The following is a 22,976-nucleotide window of genomic DNA, read 5'->3' as shown; positions in this document are numbered from 1 at the left end:
CCTAAGACTACCAGCCAAAATATCTTGCAGCCTAATGTAAACCGTCTTCATTCGTGTTGTTTCTGCTGCTTGCAGTAGTTTATGTAACAGCAAGTAGGACTTGAATAATGGCCGTGGTCCGTAGTGAATTTTTGCCCTGCTAAAGAAGGAGTCTGGTATTGGGTGGGACTCTGTTTGGACACGGAGAGAGTTCTGGCTTTGCTTTTGTGTTTCCTTGAGTCCAGGTTCTGGGTTTGGCTGCTGGGTGGAACAGCTGGCAAGCTGCTGATAAACACCCCAGGCTGACGTTGACCCCACCGGGGAGGCAAAGAGAGGCACATAAACAGATACTCTAATATATACAGAGAGAAAAGCAACCAGATGCAATCATCTTTTCTACAAGAGACCAACAAATAGAGATGAATTATTGGGATAAGACTCACTTATGTGCTCTCCTGTGGGCTTTTTACCATCTGAATAAACAGCGGAGCTTGTCATGTGTTTGTTTTCCTGTGGAATAATTATTTTATGACCTCCACAAGCCGGTTTTGTTTTCTCATCAGCGCAAAATAACTAATGCATGATCCTAACACAACCCAAAATTGTCATCTTGTAATTATTAGGGGGAAAAAGTGTGCCTGATTCTCTTAAGCTAATCATCTAAAATCAGCAAACAGAAGGTACTTTTCTGCTCGCGTTTATAAAGATGACTGTTATTACAGCCGCGTGCAGCCACAAGCTGATTAATTCCCAGTTATATTCCACAAGGACCAATAATGACACTGTGGTAATCAACGTGTGGTTTACAGAAGCCCGTAGTTATGAGACGTACAATAAAGCAACAATACTTCCAAAACTGATGATGAGCTTACGACATGAAGACCTTAATGGCTTACAATGCAAACAAGGTGTTTCGACCATCTTTCTGGCTGGTTACCTCAGGATTTGTGTTGTGAATTTTTAGTGAGAGTCAAGTTGAGTCAAGTTGACATGTAATCTGTTTATAAATTGACAATTACTTGTAATAAATTGACAAAAATCGCAAATATGTTGCCGTCTGTTGCAAACCTGTTGTCATCTACAGTAATTCACATTGACAGAAATTCCCATGAACTGCTTATATTCAAACTCCAGCCAGAACGCCATGGATCTGAAACAGAAATTCCACAAACGATGATATAGTTTTACTGCACAATGGTGCCCAAGACAATCTGCAATCTTGTGTATACATAGCAATGTAACCAAAAAATAGTTGCAGCTGCAAATGAGTTGTGTTCATTTGTGCAGACAAGCATTCACTTCGACACTGTAGTCTCTTGACTAAAATTCTTTTAGTCTTAGTGGAGTAAATCTCATAAGATTATAGTAGACTAAATCTAAAGTTGACTGAGTTGACTAAAGTATAAAGCGTAACATTTTTTTGGGTTTTTGCAGTTAGAGTTGCTCCACACTGTTTACCCTTGCTTCACTAGTGTTTTATTTTACTAGACATCATATGCAAAATGTGTCCATATGTCGATTCTCGTCTTCCTCCCAATTCTTACTGCAGGAAGAGATCACCTCTGACTGGATCATTTCCAAAACTCATCCTGCTTTTCCACACAACTAAAATAGTTATGTTTGGATTTCGTCTCTCCACAATATTTTCATCTCATTTTTATTTGTTGATGATTTGAGGTCGTTGATAAAAAAATATGACGAAAATGATTGGTCACCAATTTTGACACTGGTGCAAACTGAGTCAGCACGTTGGTAATCTGACTGCGCTTAAAATTTTCAATTTGCAAACTTTCCCCAGTCTGTCTGAGAGTTGCTGCTGTGATGTAGAGACAGGCTAGCTCTCAAGAGTCATCGTGCAATCAAAAGTGGTTGCTTAGAGAATCTCTGGGCCATCAGTTGGTCGCTACAAGTAGTTGTAATCAGTCTGCGAAATGGAAAAAATTCACTCCAATCACTTGGCAACCACCAATTTTTCCTAGTCCCAAGGAGGTTGTTGTTCTACTTTTATTCTAGTGTGGCTGAGCCATAAAGTGAACCAGACATTCTTTGTTAGGAACTGAATGATCGAGAGGAATGATTAAGAACAATTAGCTATGAACAAAATTTTTCATTTAAATAAAGGAGCACAAACAAACATGATAAAGGAAAAGTGTATGTTAGCACCACTGCTAGGTGAGCTTTTCCTCCTCACACTGTTATTGCAGTTAAAAATTGTTGCAGTTACTTTAATCGGTTGATTCTTCTAGTCTAAAATTTGCACATGTGAGGCTAAAGTTGTAAGAATTATTGATGTTATACATCAGTATCTGTCCTGGCTGCTCTTATTGTGTTAACTGTCTCTTAATTGTAGTACATGAAACGTACAGTTGCTCATTGACACGCTGTCATTTTTCCTGTAGCTTAGCGTCTGAAGGAAGATTCAGTCTTTCTGTTCAGCACCAGTGAGCTCCTTCAAATCACTGGTCAGGGATCCGAGTCATTAAGACTCACATTAACAGCTTTGTTAAGTGTTAATTATCCGCAGATTCATCATGTGTTAACCGCGGTGCCACGTTCTGCCTTATTAGGCCGGAGAAAGACGATTAACCACCAGGAAATAATTAATCAACAGCTTTTTGACCTACTTCCTGTAAGTGACTGATTTTTCCCGCCAGCTGCAACTTGTTTATCTGTGTACAAAGTATGAGCAACTGATTTTCTCCTTTTATCTCCGGGTGTGTGTGTTTGCATTTTTCTCGCGTGTGTATATGCACAAGTCGAGTATGTTTCCTTGTGTGCGACTGCTGGATGATAGCAGTATTTTGCAGTCGGATAATGAACTCCGCGGGAGTGTGATGAGGAAAGGCGCAGGGAAAGCTGTGGAGCCACAGGTGTGTTTGGCGAGCTGGAGTCCTCTCTCTGGACCTACCTCGCTAACACACATCAAACACACCTACACATACAAAATGAGTCCATCCGGTGAGAATAATAAAAGCTTTCATCTTGTACTCTGAAGAAACACAGTGAAGCCACTTTTTTTCAGATTATACCTTCTGAGGACTTTGTATCAAGTACCGCTTTCAGCAGGAATTCTTAATAGGGGTTTAAAACATAATATATAATAAATACGAGTGAGACTTTTCAAAGATATATTCATTTTTAGTGTACTGAGAATTTTAAGTGGACAAGCCTCTCAATGTGTGTGTAACATCTTTTTATTATGAGTGAAAATTGTGAATGCTTTGCTTCAAAGGCTAACAAAAGACACTTTTTCACATTTTCTATGCTCCTCAGTTATGACAGCAAAGCTAGATGGAGGGGCCATCAGGTAAGGTAAACTAGAGAACTCTAAAAGTCAGATGATCCCCTGTTAGCAAGCATTTGGTGACACTGGGGAGGAAGAACGCCTTTTGAACAGGAAGGGACCTCCAGTAGAACCACTCCCAGGGAGGGACTGCCATGCTTGACCAATGAGGAGTCAGGGGACGAGAAGAGCAGAAAAGAGAGACAAACCAGTCTATCGCAGCCTTTGCTAGCACAGTTCCCCAATTTCCTCAGTCACAAAACCCTGGAGACCAGATGGCATCTATCTGGGAATGTCTGGTCGCTAGGGAAGAATATATGTATTCCCTGAACTGGTTGGCAGAGTGGTTGCTGCTGGTAATCACTGTGTAAAATCAGTCATGAAGAGGGAGCTGCACCAAAAATCTCCTTGTGATGGCTTTGGTAGGTGTCTTCTATGCAAACAACCGCTGCAGTCTGCTGGTGAACAAATCTAAATCGATTACAAAGAGATTTTCAGCGAAGCACTGTTTGCTCCTTTGCACCAATTTCACCTAGTGACAGCAAGCAACTGCCAACTAGTTGGTGAATACACATTTTTCCTTAGTAAATGGTACTTACCAGGGGGACAGTCGCTGACTGGTGTCAAAGCATACTTGTCTGTAGTTTTAGCAGTTGTTTTCACCTGCAGCAAGTTGGGGAATACTCACTTTTCCCTGGCGACCAGTGGTTGCCAGGCAGTCACCAACTGGTCTCTAGCCCTGGGCGACTGGTGCCTGACTTTTTTTTTTTTTTTTGAAATTTTACTATCTGATATACTATCTACCTTTACAGCCCAGCAGGACTATGGTTAAATCACTAGACACTTCCACCACTTTCACAGGCTGTAGATTCACCACAAGGGAAGCAGAATGCAGGTGAAGTAAAATAAAAACCCTGGCTATAGAAAGACGACATAAGTGTCTTTGCTGGAAACGAATAATTATCATTTGCTCTTAATACTAATTAGTTAGAGTTTTCTAATTATCTTTTTGACTGCATTTACCGTTTTCTAAAGTTGTATACACGTCAGCAAAACATATTATTGGTGATTGCATACATTTCAAGTGACACAGTTTTAATCTGAAGACAGATCTTCGCTTATATTCACAAATCAGATACAGACATACAGACTGAAATAGTCACAACTGTCCACACACATTTGCAAATAATATTGCTTCAATAATATCCCCAAAGCGCTGCACAGTAATAATATTAGTAATGGCTGTCATATAATAGAATATAATAAAAACTGTCTCTTTATCTCCAAAGTATTTTATGAAACTGAGTTATAAAGTGGCTCATATATCTGTTGTAAAACTCATAAATTCAGCAAAACATAAAACATAGAACCAAAGCAATAACATAAAAAAAAAAAAAAATCACCAGCAAAACAATGGCAGTAATAACTAACAGAGTATCATTTCATCTAAACAAGTCTATAAAGTGAATTTCAAGTAGCTATTAACAGATTATAATCAATCTGCTAGTTTGAGCTCACTAACAGAGCCACGGGGGAGGGCTGTGTGCTGTGCTTTCATAGAGTTAGAGCTCAGAAGAAACAGATTTTGAAAAGCGTTATTAAAATCAAAGCAACAGAGGCCTCAATGGAGAAAACTTTTCCCATAATGCAACTCTGCAGCCTCTTTCATTAAACCCTGCCACCCTGCGAACTCCGCTTCTTTTATACCCCGCTACTTGAGTTTGTGACTCATGCCTTCTGTTAATAATGTCACACACTTTCGTTTCCCTCCGGGGTTGCAGAAGATTTCATACAATTGTGAGGTGAAAGATTGGCGTATTGCTCCTTTAAATGCCCATCCGGAGCTTTAAAAGTAATCAGTCTTGTCTTCAAATCCATCCAACAAATAGGCAATCCACTTGAGCTGTTAAATTTTAAAGATATGATGATACAGAGTCTCAAGTTTTTCCTCACTGCGGTTTTACTCCCTGGCCCCATATTTTGACATTTCACTGAGTATAACAGAGCGATAGAACCAGAGTATTAGATTAAATAACCCCATAAAAATACATGCACGTGTTTGTATGTCAGCTAATATCACAGCCAGAGCTGGGATGGTGACAACAATCTGCAAAGCTCCTTTTTAAATTAACCCAGAGTTTCCATTTCTCGATGTTGGATGTAGAACAACAGGCTGTTATTCATTTTTTTGTGTAGCTTTATGTGTACAGATGCACATTTGCTTGGCAAGCAGAAGGTTGCAAGTCCGATTCCAGCCAGAGTCACAAATCCCTTCGGGGTTCCGTCAGGAAAGGTATCCAGTGTAAAACTCTGCCAAACCAAATATGTCGAGCTACATGCTATGTTGTTGTGAGCAGTTGAAAGTAGCTCATGTGTGCAGTCATTAAATTCCCCATGAGTTACTCCTCCTGTTGCATGTGTGCATGTGCACCGCATACCTTGACAACCTACGGTCTGAAAAGTGACGCTGCTGTAGAAATGTCTAACGGCCAGCTGGGGGCGACTTTATATGAGTGTATAAAAGTTTCCGAGCAACTGATGCTAATGTTCACTTCATTTATCACCTCATTAAACACTTTCCTGGTGAGTTTATGGTCTCAATCTCTGGTTTCACATCTTATTATTCACAATATTTTTTGTAATTATCTTCCCAGTTGGAGTCAAATAGATGATTAAACAGTTTATGCTTCAGATCTGTCCCTTCAAAAATCCAAGATGGCAGCAGCCAAAACACACAGCTCCATCCATCCATCTGTCCATCCATTTTCTGCCACTCATTCGGGCTTGGGTCTTGGGGGCAGGACACTAAGCACCAGCCCACCCTCTACCCAGCTGCTTCCTCCAGCTCTTCCCTGAGGCCTTCTCAAACCGACTGAGAGACATAATGTCTACCAAGTGGACTACTTCTGCTCCAGAGTCTTCTTCTAGTGGGAACTGCCTGAAATCCCTCACCCAGGAGATGTTCAGTAGGCAGCCCTATCCAATGCCTGAACCACTGCAGCTGGTTCCCTTTGGGTGAGGATCTTGGTCTACTCCTCCTTATCAGTCTCCACCCTCTGCAGGAAGCTCATTTGCTGCTGCATGTATCCGCAGCCTTATTATTCTGGTCACCAGTCATAGATGAAAGTGGGAACACTCAACTCGACAGATAAATATTGAACTCTTGGTTTTTCTCGAAATTCTCTTTTGTAAGAGCAGCCTGGCCCGACAACGGTGGCAATAAACAAGTATGTTTGGTTTTATTTCTGCAAGAGAAACCAGAGCTGCCAGAGAAAAGGGCCCTGCCTGCTTTTGAAACTAGGACCCTCTTGCTGTGAGCCAAGAGTGCTAACCAATGAGCCGCGATGCTGCCAAGCTGCCATGTATTCCAAAAAACAAGAGAAATGCGATATCATTGATAGAGAGCCTCCCCCAACTCTTTGCACCTGCAGGAAGTGTTACCCCCCACCTCCCCCACCCCCCAAAAAATGCACAGAAATGCCCAGGCTATTTAAACTTTTGCAGAAGTGTTTGGGTTTGTGTCAAACATAGTAACGAGCTGACTGAGAAAATTTATTTCCAGGTCCTTAAAAGACAAGAAAATACAATTTCAGAAGGCTGTCTTCTGTCCAGAATAAAAAAAAACAAAAAAACAAGCCTGCTGGCGCAGAAATACTGCTGCATGCACGTCTTCCTTTTTTTTTTTTTTTTTGCTTTACATTACTCTCTTCTGATCTGCCTGCAGTGCATATGTTAACATGGTGTAGTTGTGGAGGTCACAAACACTGTCCTTGCTATGGAGCAGTTAGAGAGACAGACATAGCGCGAGCAGGCTTGGACATCCTCACCACCAGCGCAGATGCCACTAAATAAAATATTTCATAATCCTGCCCAAATCCTCTAATCACCATGACAACAGGCAGCAGGGAGCCAGAGAGTGGTGGTGGTGGTGTGTGGACCCCCCTCCTCCTTCTTTCTTTTCCCTCCTTTTCCCTCTTTTAACCAGACTTTGGCTCCACGGTGTCAGATTGTTTTTCTTAATAGAAGCTGCGCTGTTTTATGATCACCCAAAGAAGAGATCATCGCATTGATTTTCAGGAAAGTGTTTAAAGTAGAACACTCATTTTTTTTTACCCTAACAGGCTATTGTATAGTGTCTCAGTGACCAGCTGCAAACTCCTGGAGAGGAGCATCAAGTTTAAATTGAATTACTGCAGATAAAGTGCTGTCAGAGTCCAGAAGGTACAGATATTCACACAGTGAAGGCCTGCTGGGTTCTGTATGGTGATAGGATAATGGAGGTGATGACCTCACAGGGTGAAAGGACCTGTTGCCTGGAAACAGTGTGGATAACAGCAAGAGACCAGGGGGGTAGTCATATCGCTGGTGTGTGGGTGCGAGTGTGTGATATCGACCAGTGTTGCCAGGTAAGGGATATGATGACAGTGGTTTAAAGTCAAGTTTAAGTGTATCGATCTCACTCACGTGTGTGTGTGTGTGTGTGCCACTGATATCACAGCCCACACACACACCGGTCCAGCACTTCCCACTGCGACATGGATTTCCCTGCGTTTTCCTGCTTCTTCCTTCGCTCATTTGACGGTGTGTGCCAAACATAAATAATTAACTCCTTCTCCTCTCTGTCTCCCTGCAGGTATTCGGCCCCAGATTATGAACGGGCCTATGCACCCGCGCCCTCTGGTGGCGCTGCTGGATGGGCGCGACTGCACTGTGGAGATGCCCATCCTCAAAGATCTGGCCACCGTGGCTTTCTGTGACGCTCAGTCCACACAGGAGATACATGAAAAGGTACACCGTCAGATTTCAGAGGGGATTTAAGTGACTTTGAACGGGGCATAGTTGTTAGTGCCAGTCTGACTATTTCAGAAACTGGTTATCCGCTGGGATTCTTCCACACGGCGAGCTCTAGGGTTAACAGAAAATGCTCTGATACAAAAACTATCCAGTGAACTGCAGTTCTTTGGGCGAAACCTTGTTGATTCCAGATGTTAGAGGAGAATGGCCTCGAAGCAGATGGGCTGCAGCAGCAGAAGACCACACCGTGTGCCACTCCTGCAAGCTAAGAACAGGAACAGGGGCTGTAGTTCACACAGACTCGACAAAATAGGACAGTAGATGATTGGAAAAAATGTCACGTGGTCTGATGAGTCTCAGTTTCTTTTTGGATAGTAGGAATTTACTGTAAACAAGATGAAAGCATTGATCCATCCTCCCTTGTATCAGTGTTTCAGGCTGCTCATAGTGTTGGAATAGTGTGAGGGATACTTTCTTGGCACACTTTGGGACCAGTACTCAATAGTATCTGAGTATTGCTGTTGCTGGCCATGTTAGTCCCATTACACAAATTTCAAATCATCTCAAACTTTTGAACTTGACAATAACCAGAGCTCAAACAAGCCAAGAACCTTTGGTTTTCCAACACCTTGTCGAATCTGTGCCATTCCGAATTAATGGAGTTCTGAGGGCAAAAGTGGATCAAATCCAGCATTAGCAAGGTACGCTCTTTGGCCTAAGTGGCCTTTGTGTCTATTATTATTATATTATAATGTATCTTATATTATTATGTTCTAACTGAATAAAGAAGCCCAACATTTTCCATTTCTTTCCTTAGAGATTTGACTCTTCCTCCTCATAATTTCCATATTTTGACATCTAACAGTTTTAAGATGCACTACATATTAGATTTATGTCAGACCAATTATTGACGTTTTCTTGCAAGGTGATGCTCCTCGCTGTAACACTTGTAGAAGCCCTAGTGGCAGTATCCGCAGGAGCACAGACTGTGATACTGACACAGCGTGGACCTTTAATGTTTTTCTTGAAATATTTGCTCTCAGTCGAGTGCAGTAGAATCATCTCTTTCCTCCCTCTCCGTCTCCTCCTCTCTAATGTTTTAATAATATTTCAGCCCACTGGCTTGTTCCACTCTCCCAGTTCAGCTATAATGGTTTCATCACTGACTCTAATCCCACTGGGTGCTGAAGTGCTGCTTTGTTAAATAAGGACGAGGAGGAGGAGGAGGAGGCGGCTGGTAATAGAAATGCAGTATAATTGTTCTCAGCCAGAGTGGGTGAAACATTTGTCTTATTTTACTGTCTATGCACTGGAGCCAGCGAGCAGCAATTTTACAGTCCAAGCTGGAGGGTTTGTGTCTTCACGCTCACAAAGAGGAAAGGAAGCCTTCCAAATCATGCCATGTCAGTTTCAGAGAAAATGCTACCATATTTCCATATTTGCTACCGTGTTCAAAATATTTCAGTTGTTGTAAATGTGTAATGAAAAATGGGTCTGATTGAATTTGTTGAAAACATTTATGCTTAAAAAGAAACCAAACGGTTAATATTTCACCTTATTTTCACCTTACAGACACACACACGACACACAAAAGTGTCCAGTAAGACATTATGAATATATTTCTCACACAGAGGATCCACCTGGGAGTATAGATGCTGGCAACGGTCCCATGACTGTATCTGCGCAGCAGAGGTTAAACACACAAACACACACACACACCCTCCGACAACCTCACTACAAGAGCTGAAGCAGTGTTCACACACGTGCACATAAACAAACTCTTAGGGTGCAAACACAAGCATGCTGCCGTCTCTTTCTGTGACTGCCTGGAAGCGAGCAGATGCAGTGTTGGAGTTATGCTCCGCTTAAAGACTCCGTACTAAACTGTAGCTCTTGAGCTCTCAATGTGCAACTGCAAGCCTGCAAAAAAACACTTCGTCTTCTGCCGAGCACGCGTTAAAAGGAATTTATTAAAAAGTACTTCTGGCGTATTCCCTGGAACAGTGCCGTCCTTGAAAGGACAAAGAAGATCCTTTGGATTTCTGAAGATACAAAGTGGTGCGCTTTAAAAGTGTCTTTGACGTCATTATAAAAGTAACTGCAGTTTTCATGAGGAGCTGATATTCTATTGAAAAGTGATCACTTTTGCAGATATAATTGAGAAAAAGATTTTATGTTGGAGAAATGTTAGTTAATTTAGTATTTTTAAGCTTTCAGTTGACAAGTGTTAGAAAAAGTAGGGCGTTAAACAAAGATGTTCAGCTATAGTCTTAAAATATATGAGCAGTAAATGTATAATTTAAAAAATTGATCGTGCTTGACTTGATGTGTCTTAGATTTTCTCTGTTCTCTGTATTGTTATAGGGTTTTTACCATACATATAAAGCATCTTGAGGCAACTGCTGCTGTGATTGGGAGCTATATAAGTAAAACCGAAGTGAATTGATTTGTTCTTTACATTCATCCCTCTATCAACTCCATCTTCACACTAGCTGCCAATCAGCAATCCTTTTTCCCTTTCCGACACTCAACAAACCCCAACTCCAAAATTCAAAACGTTCCTCTGAAGCCCCAAGCCTGTGATTGCATAACAAGGTGCTTAAAGTGCAGAGGAAAGTGGTCAAATAACTGATTGAAGTTTGCTTCATTGTTGTAGTGAAATGGCTCTCGGAGCTAGAAGCAGCTGCAGGTGATTAACTTAGCTTAGCTTGTTGGTTTAAAGCCAACAATAAGCCTACCGGCACCTCAGAAGCTATGGTCATGTGAAAAAAGAACTACACCCTCTCTCTGTTCTAAGATTTTACAGATTAGGACAGGAATGAAAAGTCATCTGGTTTTGAGTAGGTCATACAATTAGGTAAATATAACCTGGTGTGAGCAACAGTGCGTGACGTGTTACACAGAAACTAACTTGTTTGGAAGGGTTGCCAGGAGAAAGTCCCTTGTCTCTAAAGGAGCACGGCTTAGGTTTGCAAAGTTCATCTTAAAAAACCACAAGACTTCTGGAGCAATGTTCACAGTGGAGATGTTTGACTACAATACACAGTGCCAATTATAAAGAAAACAAAACAAAACACTGAATTTCAGCACAAATAACTCGTACAAACGATGAAGCATGGTGGTGGAGGGGTGATGATTTGGGTCCTGGTCACCTTGCAGTCTTTGAGTATACCATGAACTCCTTATACAAAAGTATTCTAGATTCTGTGAGGCCATCATGCTAAAACTGGGTCATGCAACAGGACAACAATCCCTGAAATGGCTGAAATAGAAAATAATCAAAGTTCTGCAATGACCTGATTGAAATGTGTGACATATTTACCTAATTTTAAGACCTGATATGGGCCAGCTGATTTGTCAGTGTATCCTGACACATAAAACCTTATGTATCAGAAAGAGGGTGCCGTTTCTTTTTCACATGACTGTAAGTGGCACACGCTTTCATTTGGCTAAAGGAGAGATATGTTGGGCTTTGTTTAGTGTAAAGACTGAAAACAGAAATATTCTTCTTCTCACCTTTCAAACACAACTGCAAACATATTTCAAGTTTAATCTCCACACAAATTGAAATGGATTGCAGTAATCACGATCCTTTGCTGTGTTTAAATGCGAAGGAGCAGGTGATATATCAGCTCAGAGCGGCACTTTTTTAAACAGCCATGAATACCACAGAAAAAAGAATATTTTTTCTCACAGTTTCCACTTCATGTACTCTCAGCTTGTATCCCTGTTTGTCCTTCTCCAGCTGGCCCGCTTTACCTGAGTAATGAGAGCGATGCACGAGGAGAGCTTTAACCTTGAGTTTAGCACCCAGCCCTTCCTTCAGCTAGCTCCACTGTGAATGCTCTGTGGAAATTCACGGCTGCGCTGTTCTGGCTCGGCTAGGGTTAATTTAGTTAGCAGGATGTGAATTCAGACGGGTTACTTAACAGCCCTTGGCTTGCAGAATCTACTTGTTTATGCTTTGTGGGTTTCTCAGCAGCTGTCAGTCTACTTTATTGTCCTGCCTGCATCCATTCTAACCTTGTTTGCATACAGTTTGAATGGATGTGCTGTGACAAAAACCAGCTTTGGCAAGCACTCATTGTACAGTAAACACAAAGGCAATCACTCATATTTTAGTGCACATATAAACAATCCATTTGCATTTAGATGAAGGATAGCGGACATAAACTTTGGGAAGATGGGAAGTAGCGAGAGCACGCATATTCATGTTGGCTGTTACAGAAGAGCCATCTGAATATCAGTGCCGGGTTGAGGATGATTAAGAACAGTAATGACATTGGGGTAGCAATATAAATGCAGATGAAAATGTTCAACTAATAATGGCTGTGGACATAAGCAGTGATGATGATGAGGCCTTATCCTCTCTGATGTCCCCCAGGTGCTGAATGAGGCCGTAGGGGCCATGATGTACCACACCATCACCCTGACCAGAGAGGACTTGGAGAAGTTCAAGGCGCTGCGCATCATCATTCGCATCGGCAGCGGCTACGACAACATCGACATCAAGGCTGCCGGGGAGCTCGGTGAGACTGAGGGACAGATGCACACGAAAGATGAGCGTTGCGAGCAGGGCGGCTCAGGCGCGGAGCGTAATCGCGCGGCGTCAATAATGAAGGAGCCTATCTGCTCGTGTGGCTAGCTCATTCACTACAAAGAGAAAACATAAAGGATGATTCATCAAGTGGAAAATATGCATCGCGGAGGAGGACCAAATCAAACTCTGCTCGCGATGCTTACGCGACACATATGTACAGGAGTTTACTGTAAACAGTAGATGTAACAGAGCTAATTTCACATGCAGAACAGCTGCTCTGACTGATATCAAACTCTCCCTGTGATTCCCATTTGGCCCCGTCGGCATATGTTTGGTATGAGAACAGGATTTGTGTGATATCCTAATTATTGTCATTTGCGCTCCTATATTTCAGTACGCTGCCAGTCTTTTGGTGGGCATAATTAGCAATTAGAACGATCCTCTTATCATTCATATTTCAGTTTTATACACAGCGGGATTTTATTCTGTAGTAAGTCGTAAAGACGGAGAAATATCCTGCTATTTATTTCGTAAAATAAAATACTAGCAAATGGATTTCTCTCTCGCTCCAAAGCAGTGACAGTAATCTGTGAGGCAATATTGTTACAGCAGTAGTCGACTAAAGTGCTATCTCTCCTTGTCCAGGCATTGCAGTGTGTAATATTCCCTCAGCGGCCGTAGAAGAAACGGCAGACTCGACGCTTTGTCACATCCTTAACCTGTACCGGCGAAACACCTGGCTGTACCAGGCTCTCCGGGAGGGCACGCGGGTCCAGAGCGTGGAGCAGATCCGGGAGGTGGCGTCGGGAGCAGCCAGGATCCGAGGAGAGACGTTGGGCCTGATCGGATTTGGTGAGTTGCTTGTTTTGGGTGTTATTGCAGAAAGCGTGCATAGCTGAAAAGTGCATATTGAATGATTAGCCACAGCATTGAAACCAATGATACAGAACACCTGTCAAAAAAACACAAATATTTTCGAAATCTGTCAAAACCACGTTTAAAACTTAAAATTATATTGTTATTTATTAACCACAAAACAAACTGAATCCAATTCTCTGCATAACATTAGACCTGTTATTTGTTATTTGGCATCTTATTTAAAAAATGAGTCTACTTTTCTACTTTTATGTAAAACAATACATTTGAATATTCACAAATAACAATGACAATTCTATTTTAGGTTTAAAAATATCGTTTTAATTAAAGAGCTTGGACATACTGATAGATTATTCATTACAGCTTCATTACAAAATAATTTTAGGTAATTACCAGTACCGTTAGTGCATCTTTGGCACAATTCTTGCATTAAGTTTTGGTCTAACACATTTGGTAAGCGCTGTAGGTCAAGTAAATAACAATGATTATTTAGTTACAAATGCAAAAATGCTGAAAACTTTCATGTTGGCTCTGAAAGAGAAGTAAAAAAACATATATCCCTCTATAACTGGAGAACGTCGTCCTCTATCCACTGCCCAAAGCAAATTCAGTAGACAAATGAGCACCAAAACTGTAAGAAAGGTGGGCTGGTTGGATGAACCTTGACCCGAGATGAGAACAAACGTCAGTGTGATTCTCCGGGCAGTGTTCGACTGGGAAACCTCGAGTTCCAGCATTTGTGTGGATGTTTCTTTGACACGTACCATCTATTTGTCTAACAGTACACAAACGTCTTCATAGCTTGTGTATTCCCCAAGGACACTAGCTTCTTTTAGCAGGTGCACCCTGCCTCACTGCATAATTTTATAGAACAACTTCCCCAGATCCCACCACGATGTGCGTCTTACACAGCTTAAAGGATCTGCTTCCTCCTGTGCATGACCCCTCAGGACACCTTCAGAGGCTGATATTATATAATAGACACTGAACACAAAGTATAGCAGAAGCTAATGATAATATTTAAATGTCTGACCTGAATTCCTATCAATACATTAAACAGTTACCGACACATTTCACTAACACCTATTAAAAGTAAGGTTAGTTGATGCTCTTTCTCCTCTCGTGGCCGCCTCAGGTCGTTCAGGCCAGGCAGTGGCCATGCGGGCCAAGGCGTTTGGCTTCAACGTGATCTTCTACGATCCCTACCTCCAGGACGGCTTGGAGCGCTCGCTGGGCGTGCAGCGAGTCTATACTCTCCAGGACCTGCTCTACCAGAGCGACTGCGTCTCCCTGCACTGCAATCTGAACGAACACAACCACCACCTCATCAACGACTTCACCATCAAACAGGTGGGGGGACCAGGAAATTCTGACATGAGGTAAAGGGAGATTGTCTCGCCTTGGCAGGAGCGCTTTCTCCTTGAGGCTGGTAGGACAGCTTCAGACCAGACCAGCAGCCGAGTCAGCCAGCCTTGGGTTTATCTAGACTGCCAGCGCTCCTTTGTTGGCAACTTAAAATAACAGGCTGTTAAAGCGAGCTTTTAATGAGTGCTAGGATCAAGCAAAAAAACACGGGTGTTTGGACAATCTCTGAATTCTGACTATATATTTGGGAGTGGATGGTGGTGGAACATGATTCTGAGTTTTTATCTTTAGAGTGGTGGGTGGTGGAGGCACAAATCTCTGGGAGGACTGTGTCAGGAAGGGGCGTAAAAATCTGTGACAAATCAAATATGCGGATCCATCTGCATCTGTAAAGTGGTAGGCAGGGGGTGTTAACATAATCAGGCTGTTCTTCCATGTTGTTTCTGTCCTTTTGTAGCTTTCTAGTGTCTCCCAAACACTGCCAAAGTATATGTGAGTATGTGGGTGTAGGAGCATGTGCAGTCAAAGTATGGTCTGGTGCATGTTTTTCACAAACCATATACAGCACATTTACAGGACAGAAAATATATTTTCATTTTTTAAATCCTAATGAAATTAAATAGTTCTGACCCAAATAGAACACAGTAACTTGACCTTCTTATATATTTAATAAACTCTTTTTTAGCAGTATAACACATGTCTTGTCAAGTTTTTGTCTCTGTAGCACTAAGAATACAAGAAGCGCCTCTACAGTCTTTTCCTGGTCACTGCTGCCACCTATAGGACTTAACCTGTACTGCAAAAGGATGCAGCCAACTTGCACATTTGTCATATTTATATGGTTCAGATCATTTAAAGATTTTAATATTAGACAAAGTTCTCCTTAGTAAATCAGAAAAGCAGTGTTTAAGTGATGATTTCTCCCCCCCCCCAACCCCCAGTCTTTTCACTAGACACACCCAGATCTGATTACTGCCAGTTCTGCTGAATCAAGAATCACATAAATAGAATCTGTCTGACAAAGTGAATTAGGCGAAAAGATCTAAAAAAAAAACCAAAACAAAAACTCCCCCAAAACCCCACACATCACACCATGGTCTGCACAAACTCTCACTCGGGCCACACTCTAAAGATAAAAACTCAGAATCGTGTTCCACCACCATTCACTCCCACATCTTGCAGTCCTGAAAGGGTTAAAAAGCCATTTCTAGGGCTTTAGAACTCCAGCGAACCGCAGAGAGAGTCATTATTCACAAATGGAGAAAATTTGGAAGAGTGGTGAAACTTCCCAGGCGTGGTCAACCTACCTAAATTACTGCAAGAATAATTTTGAAGAGAACCCAGGACAACATCTAAAGAACTGCAGGCATTGTGTGCCTCAGAGTTCATGATTCAACGATAAGAAAGAGACTGGGCAAAAAAAAGACATCCATGGGAGACTTCAAGGAGAAAGCCACTGCTTACCAAAAAGAATGCTTGCAAACAAACATCCTGATGATCCCTTTTTGGAAGGTTTGAGTCCCATTATATCTGTCGTAAAACTAACAAAGCACTCAATACAAGAACCATCATAGCAACAGTCAAACATGGTGGTGGTAGTGTGATGGTCTGGGGCTGATTTGCTGCTTCAGGACCTGGGTGACTTGCTGTAGTAGGTGGAACGATGAATTCCTTCTTCTGCCAGAAAATCCTGAAGGGGAATATCCAGCTATCAATTTAAGCCCTGCAGCTCATGCACACTTGGGTTATGCAGAAGTTCAGTGATATGAAACACATCAGACTTTAAAAAGCCTGTTGATGCTCAAAAATCCTCCAATGTGGCTGAATTAAAGCAATCCTGCAAAGAAGAGTGGACCAAAATTCCTCCACAACAACGTGAAAGACTCAATATCAGTTATCACAAACACTCGATTGCAGGAATAATTTTTTCACATAGGAGCCAGGTAGATTTTTTACCTTAATAACTGAAACCCTTACATAAAAGCAATTGAATTTGAAGGCATCTGTGTCATTTACATGTCCCGTTTTATTATTAACAGAAGCCTTGTTTTTGCTTCCCGTGCAGCATTGAGCCAGTGACAGCAGCCCTCTGTGTGTGCCATCACAAAAGCACGCATGCTGTTATTTGTTGAAGTGAGACATTTTTATCGAGATGAACACTGAATGCTGTGCTGCTCTGTGTGTAGATGCGTCAAGGTGCTTTCTTGGTCAACTGTGCACGTGGGGGTCTAGTGGATGAGAAGGCTTTGGCTCAGGCCCTGAAAGAAGGAAGGATACGGGGCGCCGCCTTGGACGTCCATGAGTCAGAACCTTTCAGGTGCTTTCAGCATCATCCTTTGTTTATAAGTTCAGTTCAATAGAAATAATGTTTTCTTCCTCCTGTATTTAACTTCCCCATTTCTGTCTTTTTTTGCTGCTCAGCAGTTTTTCCCAAGGTCCTCTAAAAGATGCCCCCAACTTGATCTGCACACCCCACACTGCCTGGTACAGCGAGCAGGCATCGCTGGAGATGAGAGAGGCCGCTGCCACAGAAATTCGCAGAGCCATAACCGGTACCGACACGTCTTAGATGGCATACATTCCCACGCTCGCTCTCAAATTTCTCATTTCTCTGCTCACCATAGCTCAATCTCGCCCCGACACAGGCCGTATTCCCGAGAGCCTCCGAAACTGCGTCAACAAAGAGTTCTTTGTTACCACGGCGCCCTGGGGAATGATGGAGCAGCAGCAGCCTCAAGTTCACCCGGAGATCAACGGTGCCGCCTACAGGTAGGAGGTGGATTTATGTGAGCCCAGCATAACGCAGAGATCACCTGTCATTTTGAGCGCCTGCAGTAGTGAGGTTTAATACGTGGGGGAGGGGTAGCTTAAATATTCATATGTGTGTTTGTAACAATTCTGCATAATAGGCTGGGTCCTAGTTTTTGTGGCGTATTTATACGTAGAACTTGGCCCAAATTAATGAATCCCATGTTAAGTTCTCAGTCTCTATATTGTCTAAACCAGACTGAACTGCTTCTCTCACACAGCCGAGTGAACCAAACCATGGTACAGGCCATAGCAACGGGGGGAATGCAGGACAAATTATATACCTAATTCCCAACCAGGTAAATGAATACCATCACTGCTGGCCAACAGGCCAGGGCAAATGAATAACATCATGAATAAAACCAAATCCCTGTGAAACCTGTAGCCTTTTTCTGCCTCTCACTCTAACCTCCCTGTTCTGTAACTGTACCCACTCTACCCAGCATCCCATCGATTCCCCCGGCTCGCCCTCCCCTCCCTGAAGTAGTGGAAAGCAGTACACAGGGTCACTCTAATGTTTGATGTTTTGTTTTGTTTTTTGTAAGGAAGTGGTACATCTGTAGTTATGTATGTGGACTGAGTAGAATAAGGCGCCGTTACTGTTACAGTTCACGAGGGAAGACTGAAAGCAGGAAGTTGGGGGGAGATTAAAAGATCTAGAAAGGGATTTGGCGGAAAAATCTTAATTTATAATATTTATTTGTGATTTTGTTTGCAGTGAGCGTTTTCCCCCACATTTCCCCGCCCTATAATAAAGGATCACTTCACCCAAACTGCTGTATTTATTTTTTCTGGGAGGAGCTATAACCAGTTCTGATCAAATAAAAAAGGGTTCACACTGCAGGTAAAAGTGGACACAAATCTAATTCTTTCTTTTTTTTCCAGAACAGCACCAAACACAGAATCAGATATTTTCCAGTTTAATTTAGATCTATTTCCATATGTGTTTGCTACCCAGTGAGCACAGCTAACACTAAAACCTGCCATAAGAGGTAGTCAGCCTGCTCTCAGTATGATACAAGTCTGTGATTGAATGAGGTCAAGTTGGCAATTACATGAAATCTATTTCTATCTACAGAGAGAAACTCACATTTAAATGTTACTGTTATCTCAGGCATGAGATCCTCATGCTCCTCACCTCCTTCACATTTTTATCTTTTAATTAAGAGATCGCTATTTAGTGTTCCTGTTTGCTACAGTAGTTTTGTTGTTCTATATGTTACATGCCTACGTTTACATTCTGTTTTATATTTATTCTAGTGCTGTCAGTGTTAATCTCATTAAAATGACGTTAACCGCATTAACGTGGTTAACTCTCTGTTAGTGAGTTAACGCAGATCGCCCCGTGCGTGGGGCTGCATGGCGTCAACGCGTTAGCGCGATTAGCTCGTTAACGGAGATTTGCCGCGTTAATGCATTTATGGCGTTAACGTCATTTTCGCGAGATTAACGCTGACAGCACTAATTTAATCTTTAATTTAATCTTTAATCTCACACACGCCACCGATTAATTTAACTGAGTGGATCACACACTCACCTCAAAAATGGTTGTTTTTGCATTCTGGACAATTCACCACGAAAGTTTAGCCACATTTCTTTTAAAAAAAGAAGCTGGATCTGATTACATCCATATTGAATACTAAGGCTCTGCAGTGTGAACGCAGCCTATCTCTCCTGTTTTGTTGTTGTTGTGGGGTTTTTTTTGTTTTTGTTTGTTTGTTTGTAGTTTGGGCGAATGACCCTTTTAGTTCAGATAAGATCCCCTGACATTATCATTTAGAGTTGTGGTCAGAAGTGTACACGCACTCATCATGAGCATGAATGTCATGGTAATTTGGGGCTTTTAAAGATTTCTTTTTCCAGGTTGGAATCATTGTGCATCTTTAATGACTCTTAAAAAAACCAAAACAAGAACGTTCCAGTTTAAATTGATTTTGGATTTTCTCTAAGACACACAAAAGTATACATGGTTTTCAGAAGGCCAGTCCAGAAGCGTAATGCTGGAGGTCGTCCTCCTCCGTCATTATTCTATCCGGTTTGTTCGATGTTCTAGCACCGCTGGCAGCAAAACAGCTTCAGAGTGTGATGTTGAAAGCCTCACCTTCACTTCTTCCTCACGTCACTGTGGCCAAATAAGATCAATCTTTGTCTCGTCTGATCATAAAACGTTTCTTAAGGAGCCATTCTGCATCCTGTGCGGGCAACGGCAAATTTAAGTCGAGCTTGAAGGTGCCATTTTTTGCACAGGAGCTTCTTTCTTGGTCAACGCCTTCTGGGTCCAGTGGGATTCAGCCTTGGTGGTTCCTGGGCTTTTCCTGAACATCCTGACCAATTTGGGTCTTCTTCCAGGCCTCAGCAAAGTGGTGACACAACTGAATAAGTTCTGATCCATAAATGTTGATGCTCTTAATAATCTGCAGTTATTTGGAAATGACTTCACTAGACAATTCCATCTCTAACTGTAGAAATCTACAGTTCTCTTTCTCAGATCTTCACTCAGTTCCTTGGGCTTTCCATTTGCTCCGATCAATCCAGTGAATGATGTCAAACAAATCCTTTCAGATCCCGATCACCAACGACAAATAAACAGCCTTTGGCCTCGTCAAGTTAAAGCTTTGAGCTTCTTTAATAAGTAGAGCCATTGGAACCATTTGTATGCATATATTTATATAGCCCCAAAGTACCATGACATTAATCCCAGGATGATGCTCCTGTACCACTTGTACCATTATTGGACATTTTTAAGCTGATGTTACTCAGTAAGTTCACTGCATATCAGTTGTTAAGTTTCTGTTGGTTTATTTGCATCCTCAGTGCGTCATCGTGCATTACTTATTTCACATTACGTTTTTAATCATGATTTTTTTTTAACATGCAGTTTCATATAGAAATGATCCTGAGTAACAAATATTAGTTTTTTATGGAAAAAAATGTGTAAAATGTGAAAAATAACACTTATTAAAAGGTTAGCTCCTTAACATATCTGCTGATCACGCTTTATCTATCTCCAGATTTCCTCCTGGCGTGGTGGGCGTCGCCCCCGGTGGGATTCCCGGACCTATGGAGGGGTTGGTTGCCGGGGGAGTTCCCATCGCCCACACCCTGCCCCCTGGCACCCATCCGTCACAGGCCACCTCCCCCAACCAGCCCTCCAAACACGGCGACCCCATGAGAGAGCACATGACTGAGCCGTAGGACTGCTGCTGTAGCTGAGAAGAGGAGGAAACTAAAAATTGATGTAAACTAAAAAACAAAACAAACAAACAAACCCAGCGACCTAACAACTCAACCATCCGACTATACGCTTGATTTCAGCCATCCGAACCTACCAGCAGACTGCCTGCCGGGCAACGTTTCACACTTTTTCTTCTTCTTTTTTTTTTTTTTGTGAAACCACTAAGTGAGGACAGTGGACGTTAATACACAAATGAGCTGCCACACGGATCTGAAATCTCCCCTCCCTTCATATCTTTTATCTTCATCCCTTCTCGATTTACGCAATACTTTTTGTTTTAGTATATTTTAGGGAGATTTCCTCCTGACTTATGGGACATGTTGACAGTAGCCACGTGCAGGATGGAAACCCTCCCCTCAAGCTCAACAGGACGACCCTGTTTCCTTCAGTCGCGCTCATTTCAGCACAAACATACCCTGTGTTTAGTTTTTTTCTTAGACTTTCTTCTTTTTATCCTATATTACTGTGTTTCTGTTCTTCAGTGTGTGAAAATGAACAGATTTACAGTTTTCAGACAAGAAAAGAAAAACAAACTGCACTCCATCTTTGCCGGCTAGAGGCCGCCTGAGTGAAGAGATGGGATGCGGGGCAGTAGATGTGGAAAAATCATCCTTTCAAACCAAAAAGGAGGAAATATAAAGAATAAAAATGGCAGGCTTTCATGGTTAAATATCGTACATGGACCGCGTCACTTAAATTATGTATTCCTGTTGTAACTTTTCCAAACTCTGCTGAACTGAGGTACTTTTATTTAGTTAAAGTGGCGAACGGTGTCCCAAATATTATCTGTTTGCATCCAAAGGACCTTTGGAGAAAAAGAAAAAAGCTTCTGAAGTATGAAAGCTTTTGGAAAAACAAAAACAGCAAATCTCTTACTGACTCAGGAACAATATAATAACCTTCAATTCTGTCCAAAAAGGAATAGAAAAAAGTTTAAAAAAAGAAAAAGAGAAAAAAATAGGTCTTGATTACTGCTCCTCACGTCTCCACGTCTTTCTCCATTGTGGTATTTTTTATATATCAAATGTACATTTTTTGATGTTCAAGCTTTTCACTCCTGTTAGATTTGTATTGCCTTGTTAAATGTTCATATAATCGTAGTCTGATGTGACCAACCGCGTCCTCTCCTCCTTATAGTTTCTTCCTCCTTGTTTTTCTGCTCTAATGAAAGCCAGCTGTGGCGCCCTCGGAGGCGTCGAGCCCTCTCGGAACAACGGCAGCCACGTTCATTCCCTTTAGCCCCGTGACGTTAGCAAGAGGCGGCTGCTCGCAGATTGTTTGGTTTTTAGTGTGAGTATTTGTATTTGTTTCTTGTACAAGGTGAACATATAGCATACAGTGCAGCTGGAACCAATAAATAAAACTTACTGTTCTGATTGATCGATTGGCTCCGTGGAAGGTTTTTTGGTTTGCTTTTTATATTGTAAGGTAAAGACCTTACTGTTGTACAGTCAGATGACTTTCTATTAGGAAGCACTTGGCAATGGTGGGAAGGAAAAACTCCCTTTAACAGGAAGAAAACTGCAGCAGCAGCGCTCTCAGGGATTGCCAGCCAACTGCTACGATCAGGTAGGTATGAAGGGGAGAGCAAAGGACACACTGTGATCACGCTACAGTTTTTGTCAAACAAAATTTTTGTTTTCTTGATTGTTATGACTGAAGCACGGTAACTCAAAAGGAATTTTGCCGTCACAGTTCCATCACAGCGTTAAGATGTATTGCCTGAAACTGCTTTTCCCTATATCACCAACTGTTCATCCAAACAGTGAACAGTGAAGGGATAAAACATTCAAGTACTACAAAAATTGTCCAAATATCCCTGCCAGTCTCCTCTGGCTGCACAGCTTGTCACTTTATGTTTTAGGTTCTAGCCATGGCTCACTTCAATCCATTTATCTTAAGTGCAAAATTCAAATTAGCCCATAAGTATATGCGTTTATATGTATATTAAAAAAAGAAATCTCCCTCTCACCCCCTGGGGGGGTGGTATGTTTGTGATAATGAAGCTTGGGCCCTCGATCCGAGTCCTGGGACTTTAATGGGTTCTGCCTTTCTTAGGTTCTGGGATCACGTTGAACTTGACTTTCCACATCTGC

The 22,976-nt window shown here is 41.9% G+C and overlaps 1 protein-coding gene across 6 annotated transcripts in view; it reads left to right on the top strand.

Moving 5' to 3' along the window:
- The window catches only part of LOC102781227 (C-terminal-binding protein 2), an 80,026-nt gene extending 57,765 nt beyond the window's left edge, over window positions 1-22,261 (top strand). For 3 of the 6 annotated variants that reach the window (XM_035904727.2, XM_087850177.1, XM_035904729.2), the window contains 8 exons: window positions 7,896-8,050; window positions 12,441-12,585; window positions 13,242-13,448; window positions 14,608-14,822; window positions 17,024-17,154; window positions 17,259-17,389; window positions 17,483-17,606; window positions 20,657-22,261. In XM_035904727.2, coding sequence (XP_035760620.1) covers window positions 7,896-8,050; window positions 12,441-12,585; window positions 13,242-13,448; window positions 14,608-14,822; window positions 17,024-17,154; window positions 17,259-17,389; window positions 17,483-17,606; window positions 20,657-20,840 — 1,292 coding nt within the window. In that variant the 3' untranslated portion in view covers window positions 20,841-22,261. Of the gene's footprint in view, window positions 1-7,895; window positions 8,051-12,440; window positions 12,586-13,241; window positions 13,449-14,607; window positions 14,823-17,023; window positions 17,155-17,258; window positions 17,390-17,482; window positions 17,607-17,866; window positions 17,945-20,656 lie in introns of all 6 variants that reach the window. The other 3 variants (XM_006783715.3, XM_035904730.2, XM_087850178.1) reach the window with 3 other exon arrangements.
- The last annotated feature ends 715 nt before the right edge of the window (window positions 22,262-22,976 follow it).

The sequence above is a fragment of the Neolamprologus brichardi genome, chromosome 13 (assembly GCF_056152115.1).
Source record: "Neolamprologus brichardi isolate AB-2024 chromosome 13, ASM5615211v1, whole genome shotgun sequence".
NCBI lineage: Eukaryota > Metazoa > Chordata > Actinopteri > Cichliformes > Cichlidae > Neolamprologus > Neolamprologus brichardi.
This window is presented reverse-complemented; position numbering and strand designations above follow the sequence as displayed.